At 37.3% G+C, this 18,094-nt stretch overlaps 1 protein-coding gene across 3 annotated transcripts in view; it reads left to right on the top strand.

Annotated features, from left to right (window-relative positions):
• The window catches only part of PLCL1 (phospholipase C like 1 (inactive)), a 373,074-nt gene that overhangs the window by 269,868 nt on the left and 85,112 nt on the right, over window positions 1-18,094 (top strand). Inside the window, exon 2 of one of the 3 annotated variants that reach the window (XM_060410160.1) lies at window positions 9,032-9,077. The exons of the other annotated variants lie outside the window; for them this stretch is intronic. Coding sequence (XP_060266143.1) covers window positions 9,032-9,077 — 46 coding nt within the window. The remainder of the gene's footprint in view (window positions 1-9,031; window positions 9,078-18,094) is intronic. 3 annotated transcript variants of the gene reach the window in all.

Consider the following 18,094-nt stretch of genomic DNA (forward strand, 5'->3'; position numbering starts at 1 on the left):
ATATCAGTCTCTGCCTCATGTTGGACACAAACGTAGAAGAAAACCATTTCCTTAATTTACCTTTTGCCGGTTAGATGGTATTAAGACACTGAGTGATCTCATATTAGATCCTTTTAACATTTAAGTTGAATTTCTTTAAACTTTAGACAAGGGAAATACTGTTAAAATTAAACAGCAAGTTAAAAGGAATATTCAGTGATTTCCCATATACAGTGTAGTGTTTTCACATTGACTTCTTTCACTTAGCAATATGCATTTGAGGGGTTAAGAATCTGCCTGCAAATGCAGGATACATAAGAGATTTGGGTTTGATCTCTGGGTAGGAAAGATCCCTTGGAGAAGGAAATGGCAGCTCACTCCAGTATTTTTGCCTGGAGAATCCCATGGCCAGAGGAGCTTGGAGTCCATGAGATTGAAAAGAGTTGGATACGACTGAGCAACTGAACACACACACATGTCTTTTCATGGCTTAATAGCACATGTCTTTTCATTTCTTTTGAGCACTGAATAATATTCCATTGTCTGGATGTATCACACTTTATTCAGCTATTTACCAAGGACATCTTGGTCAGTTCCCAGTTTGGGCAACCATGAGTAAAGCTAATATAAATATTCTTGTGTAGGTTTTAGTGTAGACAGGAGTTTTCAGGTCCTTTGGATAAGTACCAAAGATGCGATTGCTGGACCATATGGTAAGGCTTGTGCTTCCCTGATAGCTCAGTTGGTAAAGAATCCGCCTGCAATGCAGGAAACGACTCCTGGTTGGGAAGATCTGCTGGAGAAGGGATAGGCTATCCACTCCAGTATTCTTGGGCTTACCTTGTGGCTTAGCTGGTAAAGAATCCACCTGCCAATGTGGGATACCTGGGTTTGATCCCTGGATTGGGAAGATCCCCTGGAAAAGGGAAAGGCTACCCACTCCAGGCCAGCCTGGAGAATTCCATGGACTATATAGTCCATGGGTTTGTGAAGAGTTGGACACAACTGAGTGACTTTCACTGTCATGGTAATACTATGTTTAGTTTTTTAAGAAAGCACCAAACTGTCTTCCAAAGTGGCTGTACCATTTTGCATTCCACCATCAATGAATGAGAGTTTCTGTTGCTCCACATCCTTGCTAGCATGTCAGTGTTCTGCACTTTGACCATTCTGATATGTGTGTTATCTCAATGTTTTTTAATTTGCATTTCTCTGATGGTATATGATGTGGAACATCTTATTTTTCATCTGTTTATCTTCTCTGATGAGATGTCTGTGAAGGTCTTTGGCCCATTTTTTAACTGAGTTTTTGTTTTCTTATTATTGACTTTAAAGTGTTTCTTTAAATGTTTTGTTTAACAGTGCTTTATCAAACATGTCTATGCAAATATTTTCTCCCAATCTTACCTTTTCATTCTCTTATATTACTTTGGTTTTCAAATAGCTTATTTGTTTTTAGTATGTAATGGTCATGATTATATAAAATTGCTAGTTGTATTAAGCATCAGTGGGTTGGTATTATGACAAAAAATTTCAAGAGATTTGATTTATCTAGTGTAAATCCTTTCCCACATTGTGCTAGGGGTAAAGAACCCACCCGCCAATGCGGGGGACATAAGAAATATGGGTTTGATCCCTGGATCAGGAAGATCCCCTGGAAGAGGGCACAGCAACCCACTCCAGTATGCTTACCTGGAGAGTCTCATGGACAGAGGAGCCTGGTGGGCTATACAGTCCATGGGGTCACAAAGAGTCAGACACAATGGAAACGACTTAGCATGTAGTGGGAATCCTAAGGTTACTGATATCACCACAAATTCATGACAACCAGAAGCCAAATGGAACCTCAGCAATGCCTGACAATCATTTTTCTTGTAGGTTACTCTCTCACTCACCACAGGGATTAATATCACTCTATATAAATTTGGATGGCTTTGCTTGCACATGTCAACAATTCAAACCATATATGCATATTCTCTCAAGCAGAGAGGGATATTGGCTCAGATACTGATGTCTGGGAGTATCTAGCTCTTTTTCTCTCTCTTTTCAGTTCTCTGTTCCACAGGTTTGCTTCCCAGATGGCATAAAGATGGTTGTCAAACTTGCATCCCACCGTGTTAGAAGCCCCAAAGGAAAAAGTGTGCTTCTTTCCTAGTGATTTCATCAAAAGCTCTGCAGTTGGGTTTCACTGGGCTGAAACAATGAATAATGCAAGAGTGGTGAATGAATGCATCAGTTGAGCAGACCTGGTCAAGCCCACCTGAGGATCTAGGTTGAAAGGGAGGGAGTGATATGTCAGGTCCCTCTCTAGACCATAGATTGCAAATGGGGAAAGGTGATTTCCTGAGGAATAGGAAGGTGAATGGAGGATGAGCCAGCAAAAATAACCCAAGACTGTATCCACTCTTGTCAAATCTCTGATTTTCCCTACCTCCGAATCACCATCTTCAGTGAATGACTTTGCCTTATTCTTTAGAGATAAACTGGGAGGCACCAAGTGGGGCATCTCATATTTTGCCACCACTCATTTCTTTCCCCTATTTATTTCAGCACTCATCTTTTTCTTTCCTGTTATAATTTCTGCTATTAAAGCTATTTCCTCCACTTGAGCTCTGGATCTCTTTCTATCCCTTTATTCATCTATCTTCTGCACACCTCATTGTACATATCTTCTATTACTCTCTTTTCCCCCCTGGTACAAGAGAAAAAACAAATTAAAAACCTCTTTGATTCCTATCTCTCTTCCAGCCATTGTTCTTTCTCTCAACACCTTTCCTCAGGCAAACTTTGTTTTCTCTACACATTAATTCTTCAATCTACTCCTTTCTATTTTCTATATCCACTCTTCCACCACTCTGCTGACACTGCCCACTCTAAGACCACCAAGAGCATTCATGTTATCAAATCTAGTGGACAGCTCTTTCCATCTTACTGTTAGGGGAAGCACACTGATTGGAACCTACCACCCTGGTCAGGAACCATAGTAACCATTTGCATGAGTTGTTTTATGACAGGAGATCCTAATAAGGAATACAGAAGTTGCTCAGTCGTGTCTGACTCTTTGCGACCCCATGGATGGTAGCCCATCAGGCTCCTCCATCCATGGAATTTTCCAGGCAAGAGTGCTGGAGTGGATTGCCATTTCCTTCTCCAGGGGACAGAACTAATAGCCACCACCAACCAGAAGAGTTTGGGAAAGGTCGAAAGGAAACACCACGTGTCCATCCACTTCCCAAAATCCCTCTCGCTAGCATCCATCTTGGCTGAGCAATGCGTGCGCCACCAGGAAAGACTCTGAATTAGAGTGATTGGTCAAAGACCACCTGGAAGTGAATCCCATCACCATAAAACCCGAGACTGCGAGCCACGCAGCAGAGCAGTTCTCCTGGGTTCCCTTATCCTACTGCTCTCCACCCTGGTGCCCTTTCCCAATAAAATCTCTTACTTTGTCAGCACATGGGTCTCCTGGGACAATTCATTTCTGAGTGTTAGACAAAAACCCAGTTTCGGGTCCTGGAAGGGGTCCCCCTTCCTGCAACATTCCTAGACGTCTTGCTAGCATTCACCGCAGCCGACCACGCCTGCCTTCCTAGAATGTCCTCTCTTTTTGGCTGTCACGACAACACGCTCTTCTGGCTTCCTCCTACTGCTTTGGCTTTCATTATCCATCTCCTTTGTAAGTGATCTCAAAATATACTTTCCCAAAGGTCAGTGCTAGATATGCTTCTCTTTTTATTTTGCCTTTTCCCCCCTAAAGTTATTTCACCCAGTCCTATGGCTTCAGATACCACAAATAACCTGACAGTTCCCAAATTTATGTTGAACACATATGTCTGTCCTGAGGTCTAGTCCTCTTTTTGCAACTTTATTCTCAACACCTCCAGAGCCACTCACAAATCTGCTCCTTCTCTAGTCTTAACTAGTCCAACCTCTCCATTGCTCAAACCAGAGATCTGGGGGTCACCTGTGGTAGCCCCTTCTTTCTTTTCTCATTTTCCATTCCAGTTCCAGTAAATCCTCAAAACCCCACTTCTCTCTCATTCCCACCCCACTTAGTATACTTGGATCTCCTGCAATCACCATCTAAGGGATTGCTTCCTTGATAGTTCTGTATCCCCAAGTTCATTATCCAGCAGTTAGAGATATTTTTAATGTATGAACTTTCACCTTTCTGACTTAAAATCTGCATGGCATAAACTCCAGATTTTTCGGGAATGGCTTTCACAGCCTCATCTGACTTGCCTTCTGCCTGCTCCTCCAGCTTTATTTTTTCCCCTTCTTTCACCACACATTTGCTACACTGGTCTGCAGTACTTTAGTTACTTTAGGATCTTCCCATGTTGTTTCTTCTGCATAGAATACTCTTCCCACACTATTTGTCTGGCAGGTTGCCTAGTTTAAATGTCAGTTCCTCAAGGGAATGGTAGGAACCCACTCCAATCTAAATTAGCCCCTGTACCTAAAATACTTTCTTTCAGGCATTTAAAAAATAATTTTAATTATATGTTTGTTTGATTATTTTTAACATATCTTTATACTACAAGTGACATTACAGTACACCTATTTCCAAGCTGCTGCTGCTGCTGCTGCTAAGTCGCTTCAGTCGTGTCTGACCCTGTGTGACCCCATAGACGGCAGCCTGCCAGGCTCCCCCGTCCCTGAGATTCTCCAGGCAAGAATACTTGAGTGGGTTGCCATTTCCTTCTCCAATGCATGAAAGTGAAAAGTGAAAATGAAGTCACTCAGTCGTGTCCAACTCTTAGCGACCCCATGGACTGCAGCCTACCAGGCTCCTCCATCCATGGGATTTTCCAGGCAAGAGTACTGGAGTGGGGTGCCATTGCCTTCTCCGATTTCCAAGCTGAGTGCCTACCTATTCACTTGAAGGAGTCCCTGACGCTAAGCTGCATGTGTGCGTGCTCAGCCATGTCCGACTCTTTGTGACTGCTGGGCTCTTCTGGCCACAGGATTTTCCAGGCACGAATGCTGGAGTGGATTGCTATTTCCTTCTCCAGGGAATTTTCCTGACCCAGGGATTGAACCCGAGTTTCCTATGTCTCCTGCAGAGGTTCCATAAATTTATCTTGAAAGGATTAAAAATACTGCAAACTTACTTTCCATACATATCCTTTTTTTGTGGTCCTTCTTCTTGAGGGACATTTTTACCAAGTAAAATAGCATGGTTAGGAGGGGATAACTAGTTAAAATGACAGTCAGTTCCCATTATTTAGCATTGGGTGAGAGAAAATAGCTGGAGTTGTAAAATTTGCATTCCTTACCAAGGTGAAGGGGTGAGAAAATACACTGGGAACTAGAAAAGTAGAGCAGTAAAATGCAGAGGTAGTGTGAGCTTATAGGAAAAAATTCAGTCAGGAATAGGAATATCTGGGTTGAGCATTCACTCTGCCAGCTGCAAGTCATTCAGTCCTTTTGTGTCTTGGATTTTCTCACCTTTAAAATCTTGTGGCGATTTCATAAGAAGACAAATGTGGAAGCCCTTTGCAAAGTATAAAAATTCTTAAAAATGTGAGATGCTCTTACACTCTTTATTTTGATTTTCATTTATAAACATAAAGTGATTTTACTTGGAGAATAATGACCTTAGTCACTCTCATAGGTAGGGCTAGCTGTTACTCTCATTCAATATATAAAGTTACTATTAAGAAATCACCTAGGGATGACATTATGAAAGTAAATGTAGTGAATTCATTGTGGATTTACTTTTTAATTCTTTACAAGCTTTCCTGATAGCAATACTAACTAACTTTAAATATGCTGTGTGTCAAGTCCCTTTTTCTAAAGAGATTAGTTAGAGATTAATCTCTAAGCTATTTGTAAATTACTATGCCTTTTCATTGTGAAGTGTCTAGTAGAAATGCTGTTTTAAGAAAAGGGTTATAGATTATAAGTGGCTTCATTAATTATTTTATTTCCCTGTCATTCTACCAGTTTTATAGTAATACGTGACTTTAATTTTCTTTTTACTGGCAATATAAATGAGATCTAAGAGATGAAGCATTATTTTGAAACAGATTTAATTTAACTGACCCAGCATGACTTGGAATCCATGCTGCTCATGATCCTTTTATGATTAAGTACTAAAGAAGAATCTGTAATGTGAATATTTTTCTTTTATTTCTTCACCATGGGATTTACTCTCCTTGTGATACAATATCTCACCCTTTTCAGAGAACATTAGTAGATGTATAAGAAATTTATCCTCTCAGAGGTATGCCAGTCAGTTTTATCAACAAATGGGAATGCAAAGCTTTTTAGTAAAACTAATTACCTTATATAACAACAACAAAAACTCCACACAATTCAAATTGTGTTTTAAATATCTTTGTGTTCAGAGAAATTGATAGCCTAGAGATCAGTATGTGCTAATTTACAGTCCTGTAAAAGGCTGTGATGTTCATCCCATTTTTAAAACTGCTAAGATGAGCAAGTCTAACTATTTCACATTTCATAGGGTTTTGTAAACTTCTCTCAGTGCCAAGAAAGCAAGCCACCTGGCAGGTTTTTAAAACAGTGAGACAATGCTTAGGAATATGCACCATAATTGACTGTTTGTACTTCAACTGAAACTGGCTCAGATTTACATGAGATGAGAGCATTTTTATCCTAGTTACATTGCTTGTTGTTTCTTATGATTATATTCTCATACTGCAGATTATATTCTCATGAGGCAACCATCCTGGTGGTTATTGAGCAGATGTAGTGTATTTTAACATATTGACAAATATTATTTTTCTTGAAACTGTAAAAATGATTCAGAGAAATATATGCTATTTTAGATAGCATTCAAGTTAGACTATAGTTCATTAGCTGAATTTCCTAAGATTCACAAGTTAAATGTAGAAAGTTAAGTGTAGTTAGTAGAAGAGTGTTTTAAGTGGCAAAGATGTACAGAAACAACTTTGTGAATTTTGGTCAGTTGAGTTTAGGTAAGAAACCTATATTAAAGAAGGGACTCTTGCTATAATTAAAGCAAGAAAGAAATATGGATTCAGTTCGGTTGGTCACTCATGTCTGACTCTTTGCGACCCCATGGACTGCAGCATTCCAGGCTTCCCTGTCCATCACCAACTCTCGGAGCTTACTCAAACTCATGTCCATGAAGTCGGTGACGCCATTTAGCCATCTCATCCTCTGTCGTCCCCTTCTCCTCCCACCTTCAATCTTTCCCAGCATCAGTCTTTTCCAATGAATCAGTTCTTCACATCAGGTGGCCAAAGTATTGGAGTTTCATCTTCAGCATCAGTCCTTTCAATGAACATTCAGGGCTGATTTCCTTTTGGATGGACTGGTTTGTTCTCTTTGCAGTCCAAGAGACTCTTAAGAGTCTTCTCCAACACCACAGTTCAAAAACATCGATTCTTTGGTGCTCAGCTTTCTTTATAGTCCAACTCTCACATCCATACATGACTACTGGAAATATGGATTGCTGCTGCTGCTGCTAAGTCTCTTCAGTCGTGTCCGACTCTATGCAACCCCAGAGACAGCAGCCTGGCAGGCTCTCCTGTCCCTGGGATTCTCCAGGCAACAATAAAAGATACTTTTGTGTACTATGTCTTCCAAAGGAGGGGGACAAAAAGGAGAGAGAGAGAATGCATTGAGTATAAAACACAAAGGCAAATTTGAAACCCATATCTAGATGTGAAAATAGAGGATTAGGCCAAAGCTACAAGAGCATTTGTAGGGCTACACTTTGTATTTAATGAAAATTATTGAAATTTTGTTAATTAGGATGTGTTCTCTGGAAGATTAAATTTCTTGTAACCTACATGGAATTCTTGCTGATTCCAATTTCTCTGAAGCGTATTTAATTCCTAATTTAATACAGCAGATTTGAATCTCATTATCAGTGGAGTGCATTTAATTGAAATCAATTGATTTAAACAACTAGTCAGGAAATCTCAGTTTAATCTCCTTTTCTTCCTCTGGGAACATTCATCTACTTATATTTATTCTCAAAGGTAGCAAAAGTCTGATTCAAAAGGAGATATACTACACATTTTCATTAAATTGATTGTTTAAGTACTAATGAGGTTAATTTTACAGATACACTGCAAAATTGCATTGTGCTTTGAACACTGCTTTCACCAAGGCTAATTAAAGTCAGTTCAGTCACTTAGTCATGTCTGACTGTTTGCGATCCCATGGACTGCAGCACACCAGACCTCCCTGTCCATCACCAACTCCCAGAGTTTGCTCAAACTCATGTTCATCGAGTCAGTGATGTCATCCAACCATTTCATCTTCTGTCATCCCCTTTTCCTTCTGCCTTCAATCTTCCAGCAACAGGGTCATTTCCAATGTCAGTTCTTCGTATCAGATGGCCAAAGTATTGGAGCTTCAGCTTCAGCGTCAGTCCTCCCAATGAATATTCCGGACTGATTTCCTTTAGGATTGTCTGGTTTGATCTCTTTGCAGTCCAAGGGACTTTCAAGAGTCTTCTCCAACACTACAGTTCCAAAGCATCAGTTCTTCAGTGCTCAGCTTTCTTTATGGTCCAACTTCACATTCATACATGAATTAAAGTCAGTAGTTCTAAACTGTAAGATTCTAAAATAATTTCCAAATCAAAGATTTATCATATTTAGGGGATATTTTGTCATACTGTAATAGAAACACATTGGCCAGTCCTAAGAATAATAAATATATAAAGTTTTATATTTAACTAAAATAATATTGGTATAATTATTTTCATAAATGTAAGGTGTGTGTGTGGTTCTGTGTGTGTGCTTTTCTGCGTGTGTGTGCTTACTTGCTCAGTCATCTCTGATTCTTTGTGACCCCAAGGGCTGTAGCCCACCAGGCTCCTTTATCCATGGGGATTCTCCAGGCAAGAATACTAGAGTGGGTTGCCATGCCCTCCTGCAGGGGATCTTCCCAACCCAGGGATCATACCCAGGTCTCCTGCATTGCAGGCAGATTCTTTACCATCTGAGCCACCAGGGAAACCCAAGAATACTGGAGTGGGTAGCCTATTGCTTCTCCAGGGGAACTTTCTGACCCAGGAATCAAACTGGGTTCTCCTGTATTGCAGGCGGATTCTTTACCAGCTGAGCTACCAGGGAAGTCCTAAAAATAAGGTAATGCACTTTAATTATGCCTCAAGTTAACTCTTTATAGATATATGTCATTATCTCTACAAAGTACGACTTTCTGATAATTAATGAGGTAATTATAGGACTATGTGTGCTTAGTCACTCAGTCATGTCTTTTTGTGACCCTGTGAACTGTAGCCCCCCAGGCTGCTCTGTCTGTCCATGGGGATTCTCCATGCAAGAATATTGGAGTGGGTTGTCATGCCCTCCTCCAGGGGATCGTCCCAACTCAGGGATCAAACCCAGGTTTCCCGCACTGCAGGTTGATTCTTTACCAGCTGAGCTACTAGGGAACCCAATGCTATGGAAACATCTTTAATATGTTTTTTAATACTATATGCTAATATATGTTAATTGTGAATAATTTGAACAAAACAGAGAAAACTATTTTCATAATTCTCCTTCATTTCTCCTAGAGATAACCAATATTACCACTTGGAATAGAGCCTTTCAGATTTGTTATATATTAGTGATGTGATCTCATAATATATGTACTCTTTTATATTATCTATTTTTTAAGGACACATACACACACATCGACACACAGATTATCCCTTTTAAGATTTATGGATCTATGTCACCCTTATAAGAACTACATAGAATCTTTTTGCATGAATGTGTTATAATTTATTTTGCCAGTCCTTACTAGGGATGAGTGTTTAGTTTATTAGTTTATTTCTAATTTCCTTAATATTATTCACAGAGTAGCACTGAACTTCCATGTACTTATATCTTTGCCTCTTTGTTCAAATATTTCCTTAAGATAAAGTCTCAAAAGTGATATTGCTAGATCAAAGTAGACACATCTTTAACATTTTAAAGCATTTATCACATTGCCTTCTGGAAAAGTTGGTCCATTTTATACTAATCTAACATTACACAAAAATTCCCTTTTCTCTATAACCTGACATTCTTTTTAAACTTTGATAATCTGGTATGCAAATTAATAGATTTATTTATGTATCTATAGTACATATTAGTATTTGTGTTTGAGCATCTTTTCATTAATTTTGAAACAGTTGTATAATTTTGTGAATTTATCTTTTCCAAAATTAGTCTGTGAGCAAATTTTATAAATTAAGAAACATATATCAAATATTTTTCAGTTTGAGAGTAAAAAGAAATTGGACACAGTTTTAACCTTTTTTGTGCTTATATCTATCAATCTTTTCTTCTGTGGCTTGTGTGGCCTTGATTTATTTGAGAAGAGATCTTCCTCACTCCAGACTATAAAAATATATGGTTCCATCTTTTCTAGTACTTCTAAACCCTATTGTATCTTTAATCCATCTAAAATAATTATTAGGTCTGACATGAAAGAGAAATTTATTTATATTTTTGTTCAAATGAATAGTGAATTTTTCAACACTAATACTTAACTAATATATTGTTTCCTTTGTTATTTTAAATGCCACTTCCACCCTACCCCTTGAAATAATTCCACTGGACTTTTCATTAGAATTTTATTGTATTTGTCTACTAATTAGTATAGAACTTGAATTTTACCAACATTATCTTTCCAGTAAGTAATTTTTTTATGTTTTCATTTATTTGGTCCTCTTTTTCAACTTTATATGAAATGAAATTTTATGCATAATTTTTGCATGTATCATGTTAACTTTATTCTTGGCTTGTTTACAATATCTGTTGTTAAGTTGAATGGGTTCCTCTCACTTCTATCCATCCCTGCCATTACATTTAGAAGCAAATTGTTGTATAAGAAAGCTATTAATATTTTATATTTATACTTTATTTTGCCACCATCTCTTTTATTAGTTCTAATAATTTTCAGTTGATTCTTTTGAATTTTCTAGGTAAATAATTATCACCTCTGTGACCAGTAATGATCTTTCACTTCCTTTATCATATATTATGCTTAATTTCTTATCCTTGTTTTATGCTTTGATGGAAGTACCCAGAGTTATGTTAAAATGTAGAATAAATAGTAGCCTTTTGTTTTGTTACTTTTTAAATTTCAATGAGAATTCTAAATTTTTACCAGTTGGTATGATCTTTCCTTTAGGATTCTGAAATAGGATTTTGATCATGTAAAGGAAGTCACCTTCTTTTTCAGTTTACTGAGTGTTTTCTTTGGAATTAATATTGTATTACCTTGGAGGAATTTATAGGTAGGATCATATTGTTTTTCTCTTTTATCTTGTTTACTTATTGGATTACATTGATGGCTTTCTTAAGACTGATACATTCTTATATTTCTGTAATAAGCCTGATTTAAAAAAAACTTGATTACTTTTTAAAATATTGCTATATTTTACTTTATTCATAAGTAAGATGGATCTATAATTCACTCCTTTGGAGCTTTATGTTTTTCAGAGGGCTTTAGCATGCTTTATTTCCTTTGATCCTTCCGCTAACTCTATGAATTAGACCAGAAATTATTACATTATTTTAATAAATAAAAACAACAGATATAGAACTTTTTGCCTGTCATAAAGTCATGGAAGTAGGTGGTGATGGTAACTAAAATTGGTTAGTCCCCAATCCAATGCTTTGGGGAGAATACAATCATTTCTATAAGTAAGGTATTCGAATTTTTAGGACTTTGAATTTTATTATCTCAAATAAAAACTGTCCTTATATAGTTTCGTTTTACATTTTTATAAATTAAGACAATAGATTTGTTTTTGTTTTGACTATGGAGCCTTCACTGGGTATCAGGGAGCCTTCACCCTAAAGGAGTCTCTGTGCTGAAAATATACATTCTCTGAGATTTGCCATCTGTTTGTTGCACATGGACAGATGCTGATGTTCAGTTAAACCGAGGTAATACAATAAGGATTAAAGCGTTAGATGCTACTAACCCATTCAGAAGTTATGGCTAAAACTTGAAACCTTTAATCAGATTCATCTTGATGTTCAAGTCAAGTTCACATATTTCATTATTATCATGAGAGAAAAATATTAAGGATGCATTTTTACATTGCATTAGGTGTATTTTATGTATGGTTCAGGAATCTGCCTTATAGAAAGTTTAGAGATCGCATTTCAGAATATATTACAGAAGAAATATTCAACTGGGAAATTTTAAAATAACTTAAGTATAAATTTTAGAACCTATGAAACAATGCAAATCCAAGAATGGCCCATTTATTTATATACATTTATTTATTAAATGGAGGCTAGACTTCTACAAGTGTAGAGAAAAATGGATTTAGACTATAAATGAATTGTATTTTAGCTTTGAATAGAATTATGCTGTTATATTGACATTTAATCTTTATGTTCAGAGTCACACACATTTACAAAATGTTTCATAAAGTAAATTTATTGTTTTTAAATCTCTTGTAAGATATTTTTCTCTTAATGAGAAAACTAAACATGTCAATTTCTATACAGTACAATGGCACTTATCTACCTCTAAAAAATGCCACGAGTGGTTATATATTTTATATTTACCCCGATTGAAATTTATAAATGATGTATAAAGTCTGAAATCTGTTCTTATCAAATGTTGCACAGAAAAATCATGAATTCCTGGAATTTGATCATTTTTCAAATTCTATTTCATAAATTCAACTTTATGCTCTGAAGCAAGGCTGACTATAACCTTATTTCCACTTAAGCTAATATAGCTTTGAATGAGATTCTGTTTTAAATTGAGATTTAATTGATAAATTCATTGTATTAGTTTTGGGTGTGCAACATAATGATTTGATGTATGTATGTGTTGTGAAATGATTACCAGAATAAGTTTAGTTAACATCTATCACTGTGCATATTTAAAATTTGTTTTTCTTGTGATGAGAACTGTTAAGATCTACTTTCCTAGCAAATTTCAAGTTTTACATGATTTTATTTTTATAAATCACATCTGTTTCGAAACTCAGCTCCAATAACACCCTATGGTAACAAATGGTAGAACTCACATAGTATTGAAACATATTGGGTATTTCCTTCTCAGTTTTAATTTTGTTTTATTCAGATTTGGATGACTGGAGACTATGTTTAAATTCCACATTGACTGAAATCAATGTAAATAATATAATAGTGTCTTATATTTGATGGTAAATATTACCATTAAAAATTGAAAAGTCAAAATGAAGCAGAAACTATTCTGTGAGCTGGTTATTTAGCACACAAAGGAAAATGGGAATTTTTTTCAGCAATGTTTTTGAAATGAGCTTAATAATGTTCCATTCCTGTTGAATTTTAATTTTTCAGAAAATTTAGTTTAAGTATATGCAACATTAGTTTGGAATGAAAAAACAAAATTATGCATAAATTTTAATGCCTCTATAATTAAATATCAATTTCTGATGGATGCCTGAATTAACCATCAATATATGGCTATACCTATGAATTAATTAGGGCATTCTTTTGGGTTAGTGAAAAGGCTCATTTGGGTTTTTCGGTAAGATGTTACAGAAAAACCTGAACGAGCCTTTTGGCCAACCCAGTATTTGATCCCTGCAATAGGACCCTGCAAGAGATGTGTTAATGATATAGTTATTAAAACCATATTTTACATATTCTTCAATACAGACTTTCTTTTCATAGGGACCATGACATGCTATCTTTTCTAAAGAGCACCTCTGATTAATCCTCACACCAGAAACAATGGAGTTGGCTCTGGTATAAGTTCAGCCAGGATTCCTGGGCCTGCTGTGTAGGGAGTCTCGTGAGGAAGGACAGAATCATATCTCGGGCTCCAGGCCCACTTGGTTCTTGGCACCTCTGCTGAGAGTTGCACAGGCTACCAATGAATTTTAAACGTAGTGTTTGACTGTGAGGTGGACATCTGTCTTAGAGGAATAGGACTGGTGGCAGCATGTCATTCTTCAGAAGCCATTGAATAATTGTCAGATGACCTTTATTGGTGTCCCCTTCATTTCATTCTTATGGGTGCTGCCAAGACACAGTAGGGTAACAAAGTCCCGTGGGACTTATAATAAGCAAAAACATATACTTCATGTAGCAGTTGGATTAGTTCAAAACAGTCAATTTTTTTTTTTTAATCGTTTTGAGGGCAAAACCTCCTGCCCCACCCCCACCCCCCAACTCCTGTTAGAAGTCATGTGAAAACATTCATGTTTTTTACTAGAAAAATGGGGTCACTCGTGTACCTTGTAACTATATATGAAGTAGTGGATTGTGAAGGATGCAAGAGGAGATTGGCAAGATTTAAGTGAGAAACAAGGCCTTTCCCATGAAGGCGGTTTACACTATATAGGAACATTTATACTTGTGTCCTTGCAGGGAAATAAGAGTTGAAAATACAAAGTCCATCAGGTAGTGTGGTTTGATAAGAAATAATCACAGGATTTGTGCCCTTATTCTGTGGGGGAAACAGAGATGGCAGGATTCAGTGGAATAATAGAATGATCAGACATCTAGAGACATAGGCTTCCAGCCTTTATTGACCTGCAGCCATATCTTCTTACCCATATGGGTTTAATTTCTGTACAAGTGAAAAAATAATTCCAAACAGGTGAATAATCTTTGATTTTATCTATGTGCATTGATCTGCAATGAAAAGTCAGAGATTTTTAATTAAGTTTATAATTTTGCCTCTTGAATGAATCACAGAGATGAAGGTATATAGAATAAAGTTCAAGAAAAGATAACTCATCTTTAGTCCACTGTTGTTGAACAAACATCATACATAATATTTAAAATACATAAATCAGGTTATAGTGTTCTTGAAGTTGTGATCTGGGAAGGATTGTTGTTGTTCAGCTGCTAGGTCATGTGCAACTCTTTGTGGCACCATGGACGACAGTGCTTGGGCTTCCCAAATGACGCAGTGGTAAAGAATCTGCCTGCTAATGCAGGACATGCAAGAGACGCAGGTTTGATCCCTGGGTTGGGAAGATCTCCTGCATGGCAACCCACTCCAGTATTCTTGCCTGGAGAATCCCATGGACAGAGGAATCTGGCAGGCTATAGTCTATAGCATCACAGAGTTGGACACGGCTGAACATGCAGCCTACATGGACTGGACAGCATACCAACTTTCTCTGTCCTTCACTATCTCCCGGAGTTTCTCAAACTCATATCCACTGAGTCGGCTGAAAAGGATATTTTGGTATTATTTACTGTTATTCTTACCATTTCTTTGAGTTGGTTTCTTCCTAGTTTTGTTGCAAATTTCAAACCAAAGCCTTTTTAGTCTAGAGATGGTCTACAGAATGGTCTAGAGAGTAAGGCAGCCCTTTTCTCAAAACGAAACTAACAAAATATGACTCTATAATCTTGCTTCTGCTGTTCCAGTTATTTTAGGAGGCATTATAAAAATGTTAGCCTATTAAAAATCCAGTACTATTGCGGTTGATAAAGTGCTTGCAGTCTATTAGCAGTTACTATGAGAACATGGCAACAGGGTTTTGGTGTGACTAAACCCACCGATGCCATCTTCTGGGTTCCTGCAGCAAACTCTTATAAGCCGCACAGTTAGTGGCCAGGGCTTTCTCGCACATCTTGGAATAATGGAGTCACAGGTAGGGTTGTGTGATTTAAGACTTTTTCCCCATGGCATAAAGTTATAGTGTAGCTCCATGTGAAAGTTGTATTTGTTTTCTTGTAAAATGGCAATGATTTTTAAAACTATTTTACCTAAGACTTTTATAGATTTTGAACACTTTATTTAAAGCTTAGTTTTTTTCTTGTGCAGTTTGAAGTATCTCAGTAAATGCCCTAGTGGTAAAGATATAATTTAACTATGCTCAATTACTAGTCAGTCAGTCAGTTCAATCGCTCAGTCATGTCCCACTCTTTGCAACCCCACGAATCACAGCACGCCAGGCCTCCCTGTCCATCACCATCTCCTGGAGTTCACTCAAACTCACATCCATTGAGTCAGTGATGCCATCCAGCCATCTCATCCTCTGTCATCCCCTTTTCCTCCTGCCCCCAGTCCCTTCCAGCATCCAAGTCTTTTCCAATTAGTACTTCCTTTTAAATACTGCCTCATCAGCTCTTGTGCCGCTTTATGCTCTTGGTTCTCAAACACCCTCAATGTTGTTTAAAGCTACTTTTTATTTATTTAAAAGCATTTGTTACATGTTTTGACTTATTACATTTGATGATTTTGTCATTATTCTACTTACAAATTTCATCAGTTATAAAAGCTATACATTAAAAGTATGATGGAAAGAGAGCATTTATTCAAGGTGCCATTAGTGTTGGGATTAATAAATTTTAAAGAACTAATCACTGGGATGGTGCTAGCACATAGTAGGTGCTCAGTTAATCTTTGCAAAAATGAGTACTGTATTTTCAACTAATTCATAGAACATGCATAATGAGCATCATATTTGTAGAAAAGCCCTAACTGGGTAGAAATCTTGCCATCAGAAGAGCCTGAGATAATCACTTTTACTGAGAGTCATGTCATAATGAATTCTAATGAGTGAATGATGGCAGTGAGATATAGCACAACAGAAAGCTTCCTCTGTTCAACAAAACAAATGAAAGGTACTAAGAACCCACACTGAAATGGACTCTTTCGACACTTTATTCCATCTTTGCCTTTAGAAAATCAACATTTTTGCTTTCAGGTTAGGAGAGTCATTTAAGATGTGTCATTTAAAAAAATGTTTCGAGGATCACTGCCTTCCTATAACTCAGTGAATTTCTTAATACCACCACGGCATATACACAGTGGAGTAGTTTTCTTAAAGTGGCTGACTTTAGTGCATTTTGTTAAAGGGATCACCTTTCACAAATGAAATATAATGTTATATACAGACATAAAACAATTTGGTGATAGATATGTGCATGCATAACTTCACATTGCCTTTAGTTAATTCTCTTGAATTATAAGATGGTGTAGAGAATGAACACTCTCTTAATGGATAATAAAATTCAGCTTCTTAGCAACGAGGCTTAGTGAGAACCACCAGGCTGAGCCTGTTCACAGAGCTTGGGTCAGACTCCAACCACTTCTCAGCAGTGTGTCTCAGGACCTCTGCCCTCATTGTCCCACACAGTGACATTAGGTGGGTCGCATGGTGCTCATCATAAGGACGTGATGTCACTTGTTTGTGACTTTGCATTAAGTAGTTTGAGTTTACTGTGAGAAAATAGCTTTGGAAATGTTAATGTGAAAAGAATGATGTGATTCTACAGTTGCAGTCTTCCTTTATTTGAAACTTGAAGGCAACAGACGTAGTGAGGACACCACCTTTGCCTCTCCTTGAGTTCTGTGTGAAGAGTTAGGCCTTGTGTAGGGCGCTGGGTTTTTTCTAGACTACCTAACTGCCAGGCATGGTTGTGGATTTGGGCATAGGCCCATTGGATGGGACACTCTAGATATAAGTATACATTACATACAATATAAATATCTAATGCATACACTACACTTGGAATCCATTTCTTAAACTGTCACCAATATAAGTCAATAAAACCAGTAATATGAGGGTAGCCTTCTCTTGACTTATCACTGTCAATCTCCGCCTGCTTTTTCATTCTCATCTGTGGCCACACTACCCCTCACTTATCGCACTATAGTTATCCTGATCCTCTTTCCCACTGATGGAACTTTGTATCTGCTCTTCTTTCCTGGAACTCTTTGCTTCCAACTATTTTCAGGTTGCAATTTGGTTGTCACCCCTGTCACCATCCTCACCATTTTGAAGACAACATGAAACATTCTCTTATTAAAGTTACCAGTAAATATCTTAATGACTGAATCCAGTAAGCCATTTTAACATCTTATTTTCCAGACCTGCTCCTTCAAATCTGTTGCTTGCTTTTCTGTGAGACTCATGCTCCTGGTTCTTTTACCCCTTAGCCTGTTTTTATTTTATTTTTTGCTTAAAGTCTTCTCCTCTTCCCAGCCTCTTGACCTAGGTGGCCTGTGGTCATCTGAAATCCACCATAATACAAAGTAAACTTGCTTCCTCTTCAACTTAACCTCTCCTTGTATTTCCTATCTATTAGCAGTATTTCCATTCACCTTTCATTCAAGCCAGAAACCTAGGAGTCATCCTAGATTGAGTCAAGAACTTCTGATTTTACCTCCTGTTTCTTGATACTTCTCA

Source organism: Ovis aries, chromosome 2, assembly GCF_016772045.2.
Source record: "Ovis aries strain OAR_USU_Benz2616 breed Rambouillet chromosome 2, ARS-UI_Ramb_v3.0, whole genome shotgun sequence".
Taxonomy (NCBI): Eukaryota; Metazoa; Chordata; class Mammalia; order Artiodactyla; family Bovidae; genus Ovis; species Ovis aries.